Here is a 17148-nt window from a genome sequence, read left to right as displayed (position 1 = left end):
TCACCAGTAGACGCATTCAAACTGTCAGTGGCCTGCATGATCATGCAAAGGCGCACCACGGACAACTAGTCGTTGGACCTGTTTGATTCGTACACTTCTGGTGGTTCATTTGTCATAAGAGGCTCGGGTATTCGGCCAGCTTGATGCTTTGAGCTTTGAGGCCCATCAACTTTCAACTGCGCGTTTGGTGAATTACACGGGTGTAATGTTCAAGCATTAGTAGTTTGGGTCACGATGGCTTGGAACACGGTGTGGACCGATGATTGGTAATCGCTATGTAATATTGGTTCTCTTCAACAGCTGTATCAGATTTTCCGGATGAATGTTCCGGGCTGATCCTCGAATGCCGCCTGCAGTGAACCAGTTCAAATTTACCAATCGAGGACGTGTGAGGGCGACTTTGTCAGACTCAGTCACTAAGTACTAGTATCCGGGTGCACTCGGGCAGATGGTGGGGGCAGTGACCGAGTATTGGGGATGCTGCGGACCGTGAACCTCTCGGTAGGTCTAGATCGAAAGGTATGCGCCTGGTCGCTCAGACTCGAGCAACGAGTTATATTATTATTGACGCCTACTTGAACTTGTCCTTGCAGTGCGGTTCGCGCCGAATACAAGGCTTGTGGCTAAAAACCACATCTCCACATTCACTATGTAGCGGACAGTTAGTGAGTACGGTCATGTATTTCGTATATTAGCCTAGGTATCGTAAAAATTAGATCTAAAGGAATATTGCATCTGAATATATCTAACAATGGTCCTACGATTGACGAAGAAAGCAGTGAGCATGGTTGATAAAGGTCGTGAAAGAGTGCGCTGACGTCTAAAGGCCGTCCTCGCCGGGTTCCTTCAGCCGCCACCGAAGCAGTGAAGCATACTCATCCAGCCTCTGCACAAGCTCGCGCACCTCGGCGCTCGTGACTCTGACCTCGTTGCTCTGTTCGATCCCGTCTCCGTTGTTATCCTTCCCCTTGCCCTTCGTCTTGATCTTCTCTTTCTTCCCGTTCACTTTGCTGTTCACCTGCGTCTGGGCAGCCACATTTGCCTTCGCGGAAGCGACAGCGAACGACTTCTCGATCGACGACTGGCCCTCTTCAAGGTGTAAGCCGGCCTTGACGAGCACGTACGACGCGAGTCGCTCGATCTCCTGCGACTCTGCAAAGCCCCACCACCGCTGTGCAGGACCATCTTCGTCCTCGCTATCACTGTCATCCGCGTCCTCAACCTCACCGTCGCTCCCCACAGAAAACGGAACCTTGAACCTAAACGCCCTCTCCGCCTCCGGCGGCCGCTCGCCCCACACCACCACGCCCCAGCACCACCTCCGCAGCCCCTCCCTCTCATTCTCGGTAGGCGGCGAGCGCTTCTTCGGCTGCTGACGCTTCGTCTTCTTCGCCTTCGTCTTCCCCGCTCCCTCGACGGTGACAATATCCTCGTGCAACGCATCGAGCAGCTCGCGCGCGGACTCGCGCTCGGCGGGGCCGGGCGTAAGCGCCCAGTAAACCCGGCCGGACGAGTCACGGCCAAGCGGGGCGATGCGCGGCTCGTACGACGCACAGGCGAGCGTGGAGAGGTGGTCGTAGGATTCGAGGCGGGCTTCGTGTGCGCGTTTGGGCGCGTTCTTGGAGCCGCGCAGGCGGGAGTGTGGGGCGGGCTGGGGTGTGTGGAGAGCGACGTTAATCAGGCGACCATAAACCAGCACGACGGAGAGATTTAGGTTTTGAAACGGAATTTGGAGGGAGAGAACTCACCCCGTCCGTACTCGCCTTTTCCTGCTCTTTCTCCTCCCTATACCGTTCCTTCTCCGCCCTGCCTAGTGCCTTGGCCCGCTCCCTCACTTCTCTTGCTTCCTCGAACCCTCCTTCAAGCGCCGCGCGTACGCCGTCAGTTGGAATCGCTGCGCTTATGAGCGCTGCGATGACAGGCACTAGCTGAGCGGTGCACACTACCTCGACCTCTCCCCGTGCGTCGGCGGCGGCGGCACTGCGTGTGCTGCGCGCGAGACGCGCGCTGTTGGCAGGCGGCGGGTGTGGTTCCGGCAATCCGAAGGATCGGTCGAGCGAGGACAGGGCGCGGGCGATCTTTTGGAGGGAGTTCGTGGTCGAGGAGGATTTGATGGCTTTGATGGCTTCGTCGAGTTCCTGCAGTTCATGTGACGCAAGTCGGTACGGGGTACGTGGGCGAAAGAGAAATGAAGACGTACCCCGGCTTCCTCCTCGTCCTCATCTTCAACCGCCTCATCGTACAGCATACTCAACATCGCGAGCACGAGGCTCTTCACGCACCCCTCGCTTACCCACGGCGCGAGCGCCCCCTCGTCCGGCTCGTCTTCTGCATCACCCCTTCCCCTCTTCCCTGCATCCGTGCCTCCCCTCTTCCCCGCGACACACTCCAGTTCGTCCAGCGTCGCACGTGGAATCTTGAGCACGCTCCGCTCATTCCCATCCGCGTCGCGCGTCGTCGTGCTAAAGCGCAGCGCAAACTCGCGGATGTGGATCCTGTCTTCAGCGGACGCGAGCGGGAGGCGCGTGTGCAGAGCGCGCCAGTGCGGGTAGGGCTTGGGCTTGTATCGCGGTTTGGCTGGTTTTGGTTTGGTTTGCTCTGCTACGGGAGTGGGTCCAGAGGGCGCGGATGTGGTTGAGGCGATGGTCGACGCGATGGACTTGCTAGACAGTATGGTAGATGGGAAGGCCGAGGGAAGAGAGGCGCGGTGCTGGGCCTGTTTCTTGGGCACGACGGATTTGCCACTTTGCGGGCCCTGCATGTAGATAAGTGGCGATTATCGAGCGGAGTCTAGGAACGATGGACGTACGAGTGCTTTCGGGTTATCTTTCAGCATGGCCGAGGCGGACGCAACTCCGGCCCGCTTGGCCATGAGAGTGAGGTTCCTGTCGAGTCGATGTTCAGGCATAATGCAATTACGGGTGACAATCGACGCAGGGAAAGATGCCATCAACAAGGTGCTGGTGTATACTCACCCTGTAGGCTGAAGGCCCTTTGCCTTGCGGCAACGGACGCAATTGCACTCGTCGGCGCATCGCGGGCATCTAAGTGCGTTTGTTGAATGGGCAGGCCAAGAATAAGCAATGCCGCCGAGCTGAAACAGAGCACCGGGGACTTACTTATAGATGTATCCCGCATCAGGGACGTGTCCCTTGGACTTGCTGGGGACACCGGCGCTGAGAATCCCATCTGCAGAAATGCCGTAGCGATTTCGTATGCACGGCTTGCAGTAGCGGGTGTTGCAGCGTTTCGCCTTGGACGCGATATAAGTGCATCGCAAGCCATCTTTGAAGCATTGGATTTGAGTGAGGAAGAGCAAATTGACACAAGTAAGGCAGACGTACATGAAATGTCGCGCTTTCTGTTGCACTGGTGACAGTAGAAGAAGCCCCTCGGGAACTCCTCGTTCGCGTTCGGAAGTTTGTCGTCCTCGATCATGTCAACTTTGAATTTCTTGACCGACTTGAGTGCTTCCATGTCTCCAACGGACTTGCGTTTCTTGTGCGTGACATTTGCCATACTGGGCGCGTTTTCCTTAAAGGACGAGTTGATGGACGCGGACCGATGGTGCTTGTGCAAGGGGGAAGGTGGAATGTCTACAAACACGGTGGACTTGCGTCGATGCAGGGCAGACATCTGCGTATGATAGAGGTAAAAAAAAAAGAGAGAAAGTGATGTATGATGACAGATTGCTTACTGTTTGTTGTCTGTTGCAACGTTTCAACGTGAGCTGTTCGTTGTCCGTTGACCGTCCGACCCGACGCGTCCAATATATGAGTCTCGGTCACGAGACCAGCTGCCTAATATGGACACCGCTTACGGAGCGGAGAGGCCGGAAAAGTTTCCCTCGGGTCTCACGCCACTGTCCGTCATTTCTTTTGCGCGTCTTCCTTCCGGTCCACTTTCCTCGTCGCCCCGTCCGCCCCACTCCCCGCCCCCTCTGTTTCTCCTTTTTTCTCCTTTCTCGGGTCATATTATAAGACATGTCGCATGCGGACCACACTAGAGACCCTTGGTATGTGGTCTACTCGCCAAAAATGAAATGAATCTAACTCTCCCATAGCCCTTGGGTCATCCTCAACGACTTTGGTGGTGCCTTCGCCATGGGTGCAGTCGGTGGTGGAATCTGGCATGGCATCAAGGGCGCCCGCAACTCTCCTCGCGTGCGTCTCCTCAACCTATATCGCCCAACTTTTAGTCTGACCCGACCTCACAGGGAGAGCGCTTTGTCGGCGCCATCTCGACCATAAAGGCCCGTGCCCCCGTCACTGGCGGTAACTTCGGCGTGTGGGGTGGCATGTTTTCGACGTTCGACTGTGCTGTCAAGGGCTGGCGGCAGAAGGAGGATGCCTGGAATGCCATCATCTCGGGCTTCATGACCGGTGGCTGTCTTGCTGCTCGCAGTGCGTCTTCTCTCCTGCAGTCCTAAGGTTCAACTCACCCATGTATTCCTCTTAGGTGGACCTAGGTCCGCGTTTGGCTCAGCCGTAGCTTGCGGTATCCTTCTTGGTGTGTTCGAGGGTGTCGGTGTTCTGCTTGGCCGCGTGTTCAGCGAAGGCACGAGACCACAGCTTCCTCCACGTGAGTCCACTCTCCTGTTCATCTACCAGTGCGCGTCATCTCACCCCGGCCTACCTATACAGTACCCGAGAACATGTCAGCGCAAGGCACACCCTCTGCAACCCCTGCGCACTAGACTTACTTACAGCATTTATTCTACATACACTGGCTTTCGTCGTCGACACTCTGCTCGCTACCCACCTCACTGTATAATCGACACTGATCAACGTTATTGGTCAACTGCATTATTCTTCCTGTTTATAGAATTTGGATGCAAACAAGCATAAACTCAAAGCAACAGCCCAGAAACGTCTGGATGTTTCATTTCTACTATGTCAGGCGAGCTGCGCTGTGCTATCGCAAGGGTGCTTAGCATCAATGCGTAGTCTCCTTGGGAGGAGCATATGCTGAGAGTTTGGGTCTAGGGTAAGGTTTTGTCCATGCCGCTGAGCGTTTGCGGACAAGATCGAGAGTGTCCACTCCCACGTTCCGCTGATCTACCTATGGTCCAAACCAATGAACGGTGTGAGGATGTTGTACGGCCTTGACTGTGATATGAAACAACGGTCGTACATGCTGAGACTCATGTGCCTTTATAGATCGCATTTATACAAGTTGAATAATTCATCGATGAATGACTTCATGACCGTCAGACGCTGGCGGAGCTATACCCAAGCTTTAAGGCTGGAGTTGCGTCCGCTCCATCCGCCTCCACTTGGCGTTCCAGCAGGCTATTCCAACGTCAGGAGTACCCGCATCACGATATGCTGAATACAGCCCATTTTCTAATGATGCCGAACGGACAACCTCGGCGTCCATACATCGCAATGGCGTTTATCACCACGAGTGGATTCGGAAGGTAACCTCATTGGTTGAAGACATTCTTCCCGGCAATTTGGCGAAGGCATTAATACTCGAGAGGGAGCAAGCAAGCGTACCGTCCACAAGTTCCCTGTCCTTTTCTGTTCATGTATACCGTTTCGATCGATTGGACCGCAGGTCAAAGAATGGCATCAAATACAGAAACACAGAAGCATCTTCTTTCCTCGTAGACCTGGTACTTGTCCATTTCGTTCGTGTTTGACACATTAGAGTGGACGCATCGTCGCGGAACCGAACATGAACATCATGTCCAATGTTTAGGGGGGATATATAACAAACTCGAAGTTGCGGATAATGTCATACAGACACAACAACTTAACTTTGCACCCTTGTCATCAGCTGATTTTTGTCCACTATATTCCAGCATACCAGTTCACCGCCTTGCTCTTCACCTCTGATCACGAGCTTACGCCTTTTACTATCCTCGATGTCCAGCCGATTCTTGAAGACAGTGCTCCCTCGCGCCCTTGTCCGTCTACGGCGCCGTATTCATGCGCTCAGCTACACAGAAAATGTCGAGCTCGATCTGGCACTATTGTACTTGGCTGCAGCCGAGAAGTATGCCGAATATGCCGAATCGCTTGCGCCTTATACAGGCTTCAATGTCTCCCAGCTCAGAGATTCACTTACTCAGTACGTACTTACTCCTAGTGACTAATTGCGACTTCACGTTGCTGTTGTCATGCACTCCGATGAAAGCTTACGGATATGAAACAGACGAAGGGAAATACACGATCTGTTACACACGGTCGTAACGCAGTGTTTGCATCATGCTGGCACTGCGACCATATCCCAGCACATCGAAAGGTGCCGGGATCTTATGGCTCTAGCGTTGGTACGGCATCGTACATTGTTTTCAGGGCGTCAAGGAGAGACTTGGAGCTGATTCTCACATAAGTCATACGCTGGGAAAAATACAGCACAAGAGCAAAAGAAACAAACATTTTCGTCATACTGTTTCAACCAGACTTCACCTAGCAAGATGCAAACAGGTGATGTCAGCCAGGGGCCGAGAACGCCTACCATTTACCTGAGCGGGTTCGCTCGGATTGGTACACTTAACATTCATCTGGGAGGCGATGAGTATGGATCAAGTAAGCAATTCTCTGCGTGCTATGGTCGAAGCTAAGGCAAGGTTCTTCAGCATCCCAAACGGTTTGTAAAGGAGACCAATGCCAAGGGCGGGATAAACACTAGGGGGCCTCGTCTGGAAATCTTCGTCACATGACAGTGGTACGCTGAGAGCAAGGAGCCAAACGGCAAGCCTTGAACATCAGTAGTTTGGGGCGTATGAGGATAAAGAGGTCAATGGTGCCTTTGTAGCTCTTGGGGATATGCATACGTTAATGCTTGGGTGGTAGAGCGTGATTACCTTTTTTTCCGACTAAACAGCAGATTCTAGCACTAGATTAACTTTGTAAATATGATGAGAGCAGTTTTCGTGATTGTGGTCAGACCAAGCAGTAGCGAATATCGGTTTTACCTTCCAATGGTGTGGGGTGTGAGTGGAATGCCAGGACCAAGGTGGTTGGGCTTTGCCAACATGCGTTTTCAGCATGGTGGAGGGAAGGATCATCGGTAAAGACCGAGAAGCTCGTTCGGAACCTGTTGGCGGCCTTTGCCCACATTGATTGCTCCATGCTCACAAGCTTTTCGGTGCGTATCGCAGTAAGCTCCGCTTTTGTCTGCGTATTTTCACACAACGAAAACTTGTCAAGACCCGAACCTCCGGTGCAGGCAGGTCGTAAGTTTTGAGTCCGCGCAGTTTTATGAATTTCGAAATTTCTTGCTAACGATCGACAATGTTGGATATCAATAGAAATAGTGGATCTCATCGTCGCTGCTCACGCTCAAACGTAGGCTCGAATCAACCTTCAGATGGTCTAGCTTAGAAGATTTTCTCACTGCACTGTAAATTCCTTGTCATCCTTGTAGGCACTACACTTTTGATAAACGCCGGAAGAAGCAGGCTTGATTACGTTCTTTCCTTCCCAATTTCCGACAGGAAGCGTTCAAAAGACGGAAAATATGGTTGCTGCCTTGATGGTGTAAAAATTGTTGCGCTAGGTTATTATGCAATGAGTATCTTGAAGTGATTGTTGTAGGAGGTTCAGTGTGACAGTAGTTGATGTATCACGTTTGTCCTAGAGACGCTGGAAAGATCCCCAAGTGCGTGCTAGTCCAACGATACATGGATGGGCACATTGTCGTTGATGTGGCAATGGTATGATATGTTAGAGGTGATGTAAGGCATCGGTCTTGACCATGGTGAAAGTTACAACGTAGTCGATTTAACTTGCAAAATACAAGCGAACTGATAACGAAATGGGGTAACCATGGGATTGAATGCATTCAGAAGAAAATTCTACAGTAAGACTATGCTCGACTGTTATCAGCGCTCAGCATCGGTACCTTTGCGCACATTAGCATACATATTTGAAGCTAGGTCACGATCCCATTGGTCCTAATAAGTTATGATAAAATGAGCCATAAGTTCAACCACATTGATCAAGCACCAAACAACATCTCAGAATCATACATTGCCTGAGAAAGGGTTTGAAGTTGGTGGTCATTGATAAACAGCAAAGCCAGGGAGAAGACTTAACTTCTTCGTCATTGCATGGCTAATATGACAAACTGTGCATTGTTGATGTGTGCACGAATAAGAGATTGTTTTGATGGAGTTCGTTAGTTTGAAAGGGTATGAAAACAATACACTTTCGGTAATTATATCACCTGGTCCCGGACTTGTCCCGAGCGCTTGTTGCTCCCTAAGGCGACTTCAAGTTTTCTTTAGGCAAAGTCGATGCCGTAAGTCTGAGCTCGTCGATCATACATGATGAGGCGATGACTACCCCCGGAATCATACCCTAAGATATTCATCGGCGTCATCCAGCTCGAGTAACTTGCAGGTCGTGTTTTTGACTTGCGAGCATGTATTGTACTATGTTCGTATCGATGCTTCATACGATCGCCAGGTGATTTACGATGCATGCATGGGATTAAGTTGCATTGTTCAGTGACGCGGATAAATGAAACGTCCAGCTTTACCTACCTTGCATCCATTGTTTGGCCATTCCTCACTCCTTGTATGTTGATGCTTTAGCATGCATATACAGGAACAGACAATGAGGGGGAAAGAACGCCACCCGCCCCTGAATCGTGCATACCTTGAGAATTTCTAGTAGCGCTGTGGTAGAAATCAGAATGTTACTAACAGGGTAATTTCTAACACGTTAATAACATGTTAGTAACGACCCTAACATCGGGGGTCCCAGAAGAGTACGTTAGAAATTGTTAGAAATTCGCGAGGCAGTGCACAGATAAACCCGGCCATCGGAGGGTGTTTGCCGCCGTTGCTTGGCAAAAATCCCTCGTTTCGTTGAAGTCATTGATTCTAATACTGAATTGCATATCAAGGAACGCATCGAGTGGACAAGCTATGTTGACAAGATATTAGCAGCACGGGAGGAGAATCAAGAAGTTCCTGAAGTGCACTTGCCCTGTTTTAATATCATTACCTTGCTCTGATTCTTGTTTAGGCGGCTATTGCATTCAATGATCCAGGTATACGAGCCACTGGAGCTGATGGAAAAGGAAAGGGAAAGCCTCCGCCACTGACCATCCTGTTCAAGCGTTGGTGGTTCCCTCAGACAAGGAGGCGCGTTTTCAGAGTATCCGAAACCAAGAAAATCTGGAAGTACTCTCAGAAGCAGGCAGAAGAGTTTGTAGAGGTCGACGACGACGACGATTGGAGTTCTGAGGATAAATGATGATTTTTAACTAATTCTAACATGTCTAACCTGTTATTAATTCATTTCTAACCTGTTAGTAACTGTTATTGGGTACTTTGTTATTAACTTTTGTTATAAATGGCGCCTCGAGCGTCGCTATTTCTAACCTAACCTAACACGGGCAAAATAATTTCTACCACCGCGCTAATTTCTAGCGCCCACAGTTAATTTGTCCTGATTTATGGTTGAGCCTTCCCACGCTTTTCTGGCTGAACACCTCCGTCTCGAGGAGCGAAGATACCGTGGGTGTGAGATTATTCTGACACATACCATATGTATGGATTGTTAAGGGTCATTGTATACTTTTAACCGATGATTCTCGACGTTTGAAGACACCGTCGGACGCCGGTCGGACGAGCTACACGATCGCCTTTTGTCCAATCACCAGGACCTGTAGGCAGGAGTGTGTGAATGACGGGACCCGATGGAAGTCCTTGAGTGCTCACACAGTCGCCTGCATGCCGGAGTCGAGTCCCTGATCATCATGACCTCGGGCTATATCTATACTTGGTCGTTCCGAAAATACACGAGAGAGGTTGTGAAGATGAGTGAATGAACTACCGGTTCCGACGGCAGGGCCGCTGCTCGAAAGATGCAGTGATCAACAGACATCGCAGCCAACTCGCAGCAGTCTTCTGTGTTTCCGCAGACAAACCGCAGCCCAAAGCACAGCATCAAGGTCAGAACAGGTTTTATCTCCGGGGTTGCAAACGCGGACTGGGCACTGCTGTCTCGTGCTTGCAAACTCTATCAGTGTAACCTTCCTCCGTAGACGTACAACGGACGCACGTGACGGAAACGCGCTGAAATCCCACCCGCGCCCACCTGTACCCGCCCTTTACCCCTCGGGCCTGTGTACTGTTTTCCTGTGCCACCATCCCGGTGGGCCTATTCACACGGACCCTGTCCCATGTGCCGAAGCTTCTCTCGACATGCACAGATATAAGACGTGCACATCCGCGCCGTGGGTCCTCGACATACCCGCCGTGAGCATCCTCCTCTTCACAGAGATCCTTTGAGCACCCTTACCACTGCTCGCGACCCGACCTTGTAGACTGGAGGCCGGTACTCCCTAGATCCGCGAATTAGCCACTACCCCTATCCTATCCACACCGACAGGCCACCAGACCGTCTAGTGACGAGGAGACAAGAATGAACACGCACCCACATCACTATTCGAATATGCGTTCTCAGGGCCACATCATATACGCGGCATATCGAAGCCCGTATAAACCACATACGCTGCGCGACTACCTGTGGAAGAAGCGCCTCATGGTTGAGACGACGTTGGCGACATCCGTCATGGAACCATGGGAGAAGCTCACGTTCCGTGTGTCCTCTTTTTCCGCACTATCATCCCGGCTGCGCGAACTGACAGACTGCGCCTTGATGGTGATTCAGTGACAGTCCTGTTTATCCTCGTGTGTTGGGTGTGTACCGGGTTGTGGCGTTACATACCCGCGCAGATGCTGTACACGGAGCGCAGGCTCACGTACTACTTGTGGGGGCATGCTGCTGGTTACCACTGAGCGATAGAGATTGGATCGTGGTGTTCTTGGGCTGCTGTGTCGTTCCTTTCATTTGGTGAGTACCTCATCTGCTCGACGTTCACACTTTTGATTGACCTGCAACTTCAGTTCCAGTTCAAGCATTCTTCATGTCATTGTATTATTACCTGTATCCATAGTCCCCCATCAGCCGAAAAGGCCTGAGTTCCCCGCGTGGCGATGTCCAACCGCCATCTACGCCCTGCTCCCACATCGAAAGCCGAGCGCAGCGCGCGCCCGAGCACCGCCCACCGTTGGATGCTTATTATGCGATCACTGCGCGTTCCATCATCATGGTTGCGAGCTGGTCGCCGTTGATAGGTCGCTCAGCGAGGTGCCCGAGGCGCTCCGCAAGGAGCGCAGCAAGTACATGCTTGCACTGGATGGAATTAGACCCGGCACGGAGTGATCACTGACAGCAACACATACCATGACGTGAGACTCGGCCATGAGCACCATAAACGCGAAGGCTGGACACGTGCAGTAGTGTGAAGGCGAAGGGGAGACCGTGGGCAGAACATTAGCGCTGGCACGAACGTAGGTGGAATGGTGGTTTGGAAGGGAGAGGAAGACCGCGTATGTCGCGGAAGTGCCATTGACTTGATAGTGCGCTCTACTCCATGGTGTAATATACTTGATCACTAAAAAGCAGATCAATATGACGTTAAGCTGCGGCTTATACTATGCATGTATGCGGCATCCACATTCAGTAATAGAGCCTGGCTTACCGCTTTCGCGATCAACGAGATCGAGCGCGGCCACGATTGTGGTGTCAGGAAAGATACCACGTAGGGCCTGGACGGATTCCTCGACTGAATTGATCGAATCAGTAAACGACAACGGCGTCACTGATCCGTCACAAAACCGAAAGCTTTGAGCGCACGGGCAAAGTTCAAAGTCTTACATTCGTCCGTGTTGAAGGTCTCGATGAGAGCTTGAGCAACTTGGGGAATGGATGTAGATTCGCCAGCAGCTGGCATGTTACGCGTCGACAACAGCCCCAGCCTGCCCCGGCTGAAGTCTTGGAAGAGTACGTGGATCGAGTCCAAGAGGAGAGCCCGCGCCGCGCGAAGCGAAAGCCATTGTTTGGTTATCATGATGTGCCAAACAACCGCGACCATTTCCTCTTCAAGTTGGTTTCCCCCCTCCTACGTCCATACACGAAACAGCATCGTACACATTGTTACATAGGGTGCTATACAGAGATCATGCCCAAGACATACTAGTCCAACACCTTGGTGCTCTACTCATGAGCCCCTTGGAAGGACCGATCCTCCTGCTCGCCGTATGGGTGGCGCTCACGTTCAAGCTGTTCATTGACATGGTCTCTGTATACCGCCTGAGAGGCTGCTTACATCGGCTTAGTATCCTTACAAAACTTCTAAGATAGAACACTTGAACTTACTTGGACCGTATGTGCCGTTTCCCAGCTGAACATTCAGCGATCTAACTTGAGCAAAGGGGCCGAGGTTCACCACAGCTCCAGCGCCACTGTTCTTCGAATCCTCTGCAGTAGAATCGTACGATGCATATCCAACCCCAAGCATGGAGTCCAGATATACCTTCGTGTTATTAGTGTTCCCCAAATACAGCTAGCAGAGACGTCAGCCCTTCTTCTCTGATAGCCCGAACACGCCCAGCCTGATACTGACCATTGCATATGCCAAAACCTCCCAACATTGTTGTACATGTTCAAAAAATGGCGATGTCGTTGGCGTACCAGACCGAAGGGAGCCCATACCAGCCCATTACACGCTTGTACAGCATTTCCTGTGCCTCTCGACGTCTAACATGATCAATTGCGAGGACGGCAAGCACAATTCGAGCTGGGATTAGCGTTACGGCAGGTATCTGGAACCTTGAAGACATACTGAACAAGTATCGCTTGCAGAATATTGACGGACGTGCCCGTGGGGCAAGACATCCGATGACCTATCTCTTGGACGTGCTCCTCTGCTTTCTTCAGGAAGGAACGTGCAAGGTCGAGCTTCGCCCTGCCAGTGGAGAAGCCAAGAGCATAGTACTGCGGGAATCGCAGCGGGTTGAGGGAGACGATCTGTGGTGATGTGTTCATGGGTTGGGAAGAGTGTTGAGATACAGTAGATAGGGATCGTGAGACCTCCCAGAAAAGCGTCATGTTTTGTGTAATTCCATAGTGGGCCCATGCACAGCCAGCCTTGCTGAACGTGGAAGAATTGTAGCAAAATGGCGAGCGGTAGTGTTATTCTTAGAACTCCGTCTTCCGGGTCGGTTATTCGCATTTTACATCCGATTCAGTCCCCGCTCTTGGAGATACCACAGTCGCCGACGGGTGCGGACTGATGCTCGCGAATCGATATTTTGGTTCATTGCCTCCCCCACTATTACACCAATGTAGGTTGCTAGTTATACCTGGTATTTCACCAGTATGCGTTTTGGCCCTGATAAGCACTGACTTCCATTTTATAGCGATAAACCTTCCACTTGTACACTTTGGTCAACATCCACCGTCATTGGCACTTGAACAAAGTTCAAGACAGCCGTGCCCTTTGCAAAAAGGAAAATGCACCGTATCGGCCATTTGGAAACGAATTGAACTCTTGCTCATCACTCCGTGATGAGGTTGAAGTTACCCAAATACTATCTTCAGCACTAGGGCCCAGGACCAAGGCTCGTAGATCATAAATAATCACTTCGAGATTAAACATCAGCTCTCCTGCTCCTGCTCCCTCGCGTTCTTCAAAACAGCCCTGGCCAACCTCACATACTCGTCTGCCTCCTCTCGCTCCTTTGCATCCATTTCAGCGCCCTCGGCCTCGCGTATCTTCTCCCAGTGTGCCAACCCACCATCAACAAGCGCCCACGCGTCTGCGTCCGTATGCTCGTCCACCCAGCGAACATATTCCGCTTCTTGCCACCCGTGAAGCGCATGCGGGAGCGGCACTGGCGATCGCACAAGAATATGGTGCAGTACAATCAGCGGCGGCAGCCCATCACCCCTTTCTCTATCCGTTCTGAGCGGGTCTGCAAGCGTAGCGTTGTCGAGGAAGAGCAATGGGCGCATGGCACGTAGGACGAGGTACCATTGTCTGTTGTCCTTGCCGCTGGTGCCGCCTATTCCCTGTAGGGCGCTTCCCCGTCTGTTTTTAGGGTTGGAGACTAGGAAGGCGGATAGGGAGAATTCGAGTTCGGTCATGTCCGTCGTGAGCTGGAGCTTGCCGCTCTCGCCCAAAGGCCGGGCGATGCTGGCGTGCAGGACGAAGGTGCGAATCACAAACTGAACAATGCCTTCAACCCTGTATGGGTGCGTGATATTGGTGGGCTGCCATAATCGAGGTGACAAGGACGTACAGCGATCTTATCGACTCAGGCGGGAACGCACTAAGGATCTCAAGCTTGACGTATGAGAGCTTGTCGCTCAAGTCCTTCATATATAAACTTGGAGCTGTTCCTCCGGCGAGAGGATTGGAGGCTTTCTGTAGGTCAACGCGATGTATTCGCGACACAATCGCGGCGAGCTCTCGGCGGACTGCGGTGTCAAGAGGCTTCAGGATACGCTCAAACGCGCTATGTACGTTCTACAGAACGCGCGAAGTCAGGAGTGCTGTCAGAAGTACGAGAAGATATATCCAAACCTTGATAGATGGTGAAATGACGTCCGCAACACTCGGGTACTCTCCAGGAAGTTTGTCGAGTCGCGACCAGATGTGCCAGAGGAAAGTCCCAACATATCCGTTCTGTATTTGCTGCGGCGTCGCCATTGGTCCAAGTAGCGATATCGCCGATCTATCTGACACAACCTGTTCAAACGATGTAAGGATGGAAACGGATGAGAAGAAGATCGACCCACCAGAGCATCCACCCTCGTGATCAGCATCTCAACGCTCGTTACCACCCCTTTTGCAACGCTCGCGAGCAACAGTGGGTCAAACCGCGCGCTGTCGAGTTCATTCGTGATCGCGCGTGCGACAGCGATGCCCTCATTCGCGCCCGGCGGGCTCCTCAACCCGCCCGCGAGAGCAGTCCCAACAGCCTCATTCACCCGACCCGTTGAACGTGAGAGGTACAGCGACTCGAAGTTCGAAAGAGCGCGCAAAACGAGCACGGTTTCTGGACTGTGGGTGAAGGATGAGCTTACGAAGCATGTACAGGGAGTAACCGTACCTTTGATAAGTAGGCGAGTAGACTGTGTCGGTATGGACTGCGATCCTGGAGAAAAATTCATGGAATAGTCGAAGTAGCTTAGGGTAGCCACCGCTTAGGGTTTGCTGGAGGAAGGTTGACCCTGTTTAAGAACCGTATCCCTAGTCAGACACGCAGAAGACCTTTGGTAGTAATGACGTACCTCTCGCAGCATCGCGAGCGTACTTTTCTAAGGATCGCCCAAGTGACATCCAGAACGCCGTACTTGGTTTGTTCTCCAGAACCTGTGATTAATTATATGTTAAAGTACGAAGTATGGCCCCAGCTTCTGGTCAAATTTACCTTCATAGCCTCGTCCAAGAACGACACCTGCGTCTGTGCATCCTTCTTGAGCTTCAACACCTTCTCGAGTGTGTACACCTAAGCCCACGTGCCGATATCAGACCAGCTTATTCTAATCCAAGGGGCGATACGGAGAGGCGCCCACCTTGATACAACACCCGGTCATCTCCTCCGCCATCCGCTCCAGACGACTCCATAGCGCTGCGGCAAACTGCGGTGCAGTGATGTTCGTTGGCTCCGTTCGTATACGTGAGCGATATAGCAGACCCTGAGCTTGTGACGCGGCACTCGTGTCTGTTTTTTCCTGGTTCAGCCTTGATCGTCCGGTTGTGCAAGAAATTGTTGACACGTACCCTTCACCCCAAGATCCTTCTGTATACGCGCGAGGTCAAACGTGGTCCGAATACGTTCCTCGACAGCGTTTGATAGGTCAGCGACAGCTTCTTGCACAAGCTTAGGTAGAACGCGCAGGTTGTATGCGGTTTGAAGAGCGGAAGCGAGCACGGATTGATTCTAATACACAGCCGTGTTGTGGCAGTTTAGCATGCATACAGCGGTGCATACACATATGGTTCTCACAAGGGTGGTAAGGCCGTTGGTAATCATCGCGTCCATCGTTTCTATGACCTGGGCACGTGCATAGTCGACGAGGGGTGTGTGTTCAGCGATGGAGGTGATAGAGGTAAGGGGTATTTCGACATGGGGATCCGGGATGTCTGGTGGTTCTGACGTCGAGGCTGCAGTAGCGCCGTCATTGTTCGGGCTATCCAAGAGCGCACCTTGGCCTCCAGGTCAGAATGAAACTGACAGCCAGAAGATAGGGGACGCACTAAGTTCCGCAATACTCAGCGCTGCCTTCGCAAGTGCTATCTCCTTCTCATTCGTGCTATCCAATGCTCCCGACCCATCCGTAGAAGCTGCTGTGTCTAGTAGTAGCGCCTTCGGGGCTCCACCCGGACTGACAATGGTGTTCGATGTACCGCGGTCTTCCTTATTCAACTCCGTGAGTTGTACCTCGAGGCGTTTGGCGAGGACAACAAAACGCGAGGCGCGTCGAAGGGCATCAGATGTTTGTTGTATGCGCTGTAGACGCGAGACGTGATCTTGGAGAGACTGGTAGGGAACACGTATCTTCAGCCGTAGCCTGGCATGAGTCAGTCAGTGGACTTTACTGAGTCAGCCGAGACGAATGTACACACACTTTTCGACAGACGCCTCAAGGTCGTGGAGGCCCGAGCGGACGCTGCCGAGGGAGCCCGACAGTTGGCTGACAGTCCCAGCTTGCTCTAGTAAAGTCTCGTGGTGATTCGTAACCTGTAAACCCCGCCAATCAATCATGGCTCGAGACGAATGATAACTGAACTCACAACATTTCGGATCTGCTTAGACACGTCCTCTATGCTGTAGTCCAGACGAGCAATAGCGACCGAGATGTCTTCCTTGGCGGGCTCAAAGGCACCTTTAGGTTGTGGTGGAGGCCTTGAACTGGATCGAGTGGCTGTTTGTGGTGGTGGCGGGTAGGGTTCGCCTGCGAGGATGGCATTGGCGTATTCGTTTGGGTCGAAGTCATCCGCAGCGAAAGCTGCGTAATCTGGACGGACAAAGATTGAGCAAGCGAGGGGAGAGACAATGTCCTCAGTAGGTACCGGTCATATTATGTCGATCGCTTTATTTCATGCGTGCCACCGAGGAGTAGATCAAGCTTGACGCGTCGTGAGGCCTGAGGAGCGAATGGGGTAGACGTAGATGTCGCGGACGATGGTCAGGACGAGCGCGTCGGGAAGTTTACTCACGCTCACCTAATAACCCCTATCTAGTTCAGTCGCAATCCCTTCGGATGCTGCAAAATAAGCATAGAAACAACCCGCATATATAGTGAATTCCAGGGCAAAGATGAGGGG

At 52.0% G+C, this 17148-nt stretch overlaps 6 protein-coding genes across 6 annotated transcripts; 3 read left to right on the top strand and 3 right to left on the bottom strand.

The window, feature by feature from the left end:
* Positions 1–676: 676 nt before the first annotated feature.
* On the bottom strand, positions 677–3730 carry CONPUDRAFT_80927 (uncharacterized protein). Its single transcript, XM_007768306.1, has 8 exons — positions 3698–3730; positions 3345–3636; positions 3120–3285; positions 2976–3044; positions 2810–2885; positions 2201–2755; positions 1749–2138; positions 677–1651 (listed from the first exon to the last, which is right to left on the bottom strand). The coding sequence occupies exons 2-8, from the start codon at positions 3634–3636 to the stop codon at positions 821–823; spliced, it is 2379 nt and encodes a 792-aa protein (XP_007766496.1). The 5' UTR covers positions 3698–3730; the 3' UTR covers positions 677–820.
* Positions 3731–3898: 168 nt separating this feature from the next.
* CONPUDRAFT_120777 (Tim17-domain-containing protein) lies at positions 3899–4859 on the top strand. The gene is made up of 5 exons (XM_007768484.1): positions 3899–4015; positions 4064–4163; positions 4217–4403; positions 4459–4581; positions 4644–4859. The coding sequence occupies exons 1-5, from the start codon at positions 3984–3986 to the stop codon at positions 4694–4696; spliced, it is 495 nt and encodes a 164-aa protein (XP_007766674.1). The 5' UTR covers positions 3899–3983; the 3' UTR covers positions 4697–4859.
* Positions 4860–5869: 1010 nt separating this feature from the next.
* CONPUDRAFT_71415 (uncharacterized protein) lies at positions 5870–7417 on the top strand (the record flags this gene model as incomplete). The annotated part of the gene is made up of 5 exons (XM_007768233.1): positions 5870–6075; positions 6421–6536; positions 6998–7098; positions 7161–7186; positions 7378–7417. The coding sequence occupies 5 exons, from the start codon at positions 5870–5872 to the stop codon at positions 7415–7417; spliced, it is 489 nt and encodes a 162-aa protein (XP_007766423.1).
* A 2807-nt stretch (positions 7418–10224) lies between these two features.
* Positions 10225–10953, top strand: CONPUDRAFT_100974 (uncharacterized protein). The gene is made up of 3 exons (XM_007768483.1): positions 10225–10566; positions 10638–10820; positions 10874–10953. The coding sequence occupies exons 1-2, from the start codon at positions 10389–10391 to the stop codon at positions 10763–10765; spliced, it is 306 nt and encodes a 101-aa protein (XP_007766673.1). The 5' UTR covers positions 10225–10388; the 3' UTR covers positions 10766–10820; positions 10874–10953.
* Positions 10954–11048: 95 nt separating this feature from the next.
* Positions 11049–11880, bottom strand: CONPUDRAFT_151735 (uncharacterized protein; the record flags this gene model as incomplete). Its single annotated transcript, XM_007768482.1, has 4 exons — positions 11049–11162; positions 11213–11424; positions 11512–11595; positions 11649–11880. The coding sequence occupies 4 exons, from the start codon at positions 11878–11880 to the stop codon at positions 11049–11051; spliced, it is 642 nt and encodes a 213-aa protein (XP_007766672.1).
* A 1458-nt stretch (positions 11881–13338) lies between these two features.
* On the bottom strand, positions 13339–16955 carry CONPUDRAFT_100969 (uncharacterized protein). The gene is made up of 14 exons (XM_007768481.1): positions 16894–16955; positions 16615–16838; positions 16449–16561; positions 16078–16391; positions 15827–16026; positions 15601–15760; positions 15393–15541; positions 15248–15325; positions 15108–15189; positions 14927–15047; positions 14613–14877; positions 14398–14562; positions 14114–14340; positions 13339–14058 (listed from the first exon to the last, which is right to left on the bottom strand). Exons 1-14 carry the CDS (start codon positions 16898–16900, stop codon positions 13470–13472), a joined length of 2694 nt encoding a protein of 897 aa, XP_007766671.1. The 5' UTR covers positions 16901–16955; the 3' UTR covers positions 13339–13469.
* Positions 16956–17148: the final 193 nt, after the last annotated feature.

The sequence above is a fragment of the Coniophora puteana genome (genome assembly GCF_000271625.1).
Source record: "Coniophora puteana RWD-64-598 SS2 unplaced genomic scaffold CONPUscaffold_4, whole genome shotgun sequence".
Classification (NCBI taxonomy): Eukaryota; Fungi; Basidiomycota; class Agaricomycetes; order Boletales; family Coniophoraceae; genus Coniophora; species Coniophora puteana.
The sequence above is the reverse complement of the archived record's forward strand: the minus strand, read 5'-3'. Positions and strand labels throughout refer to the sequence as shown.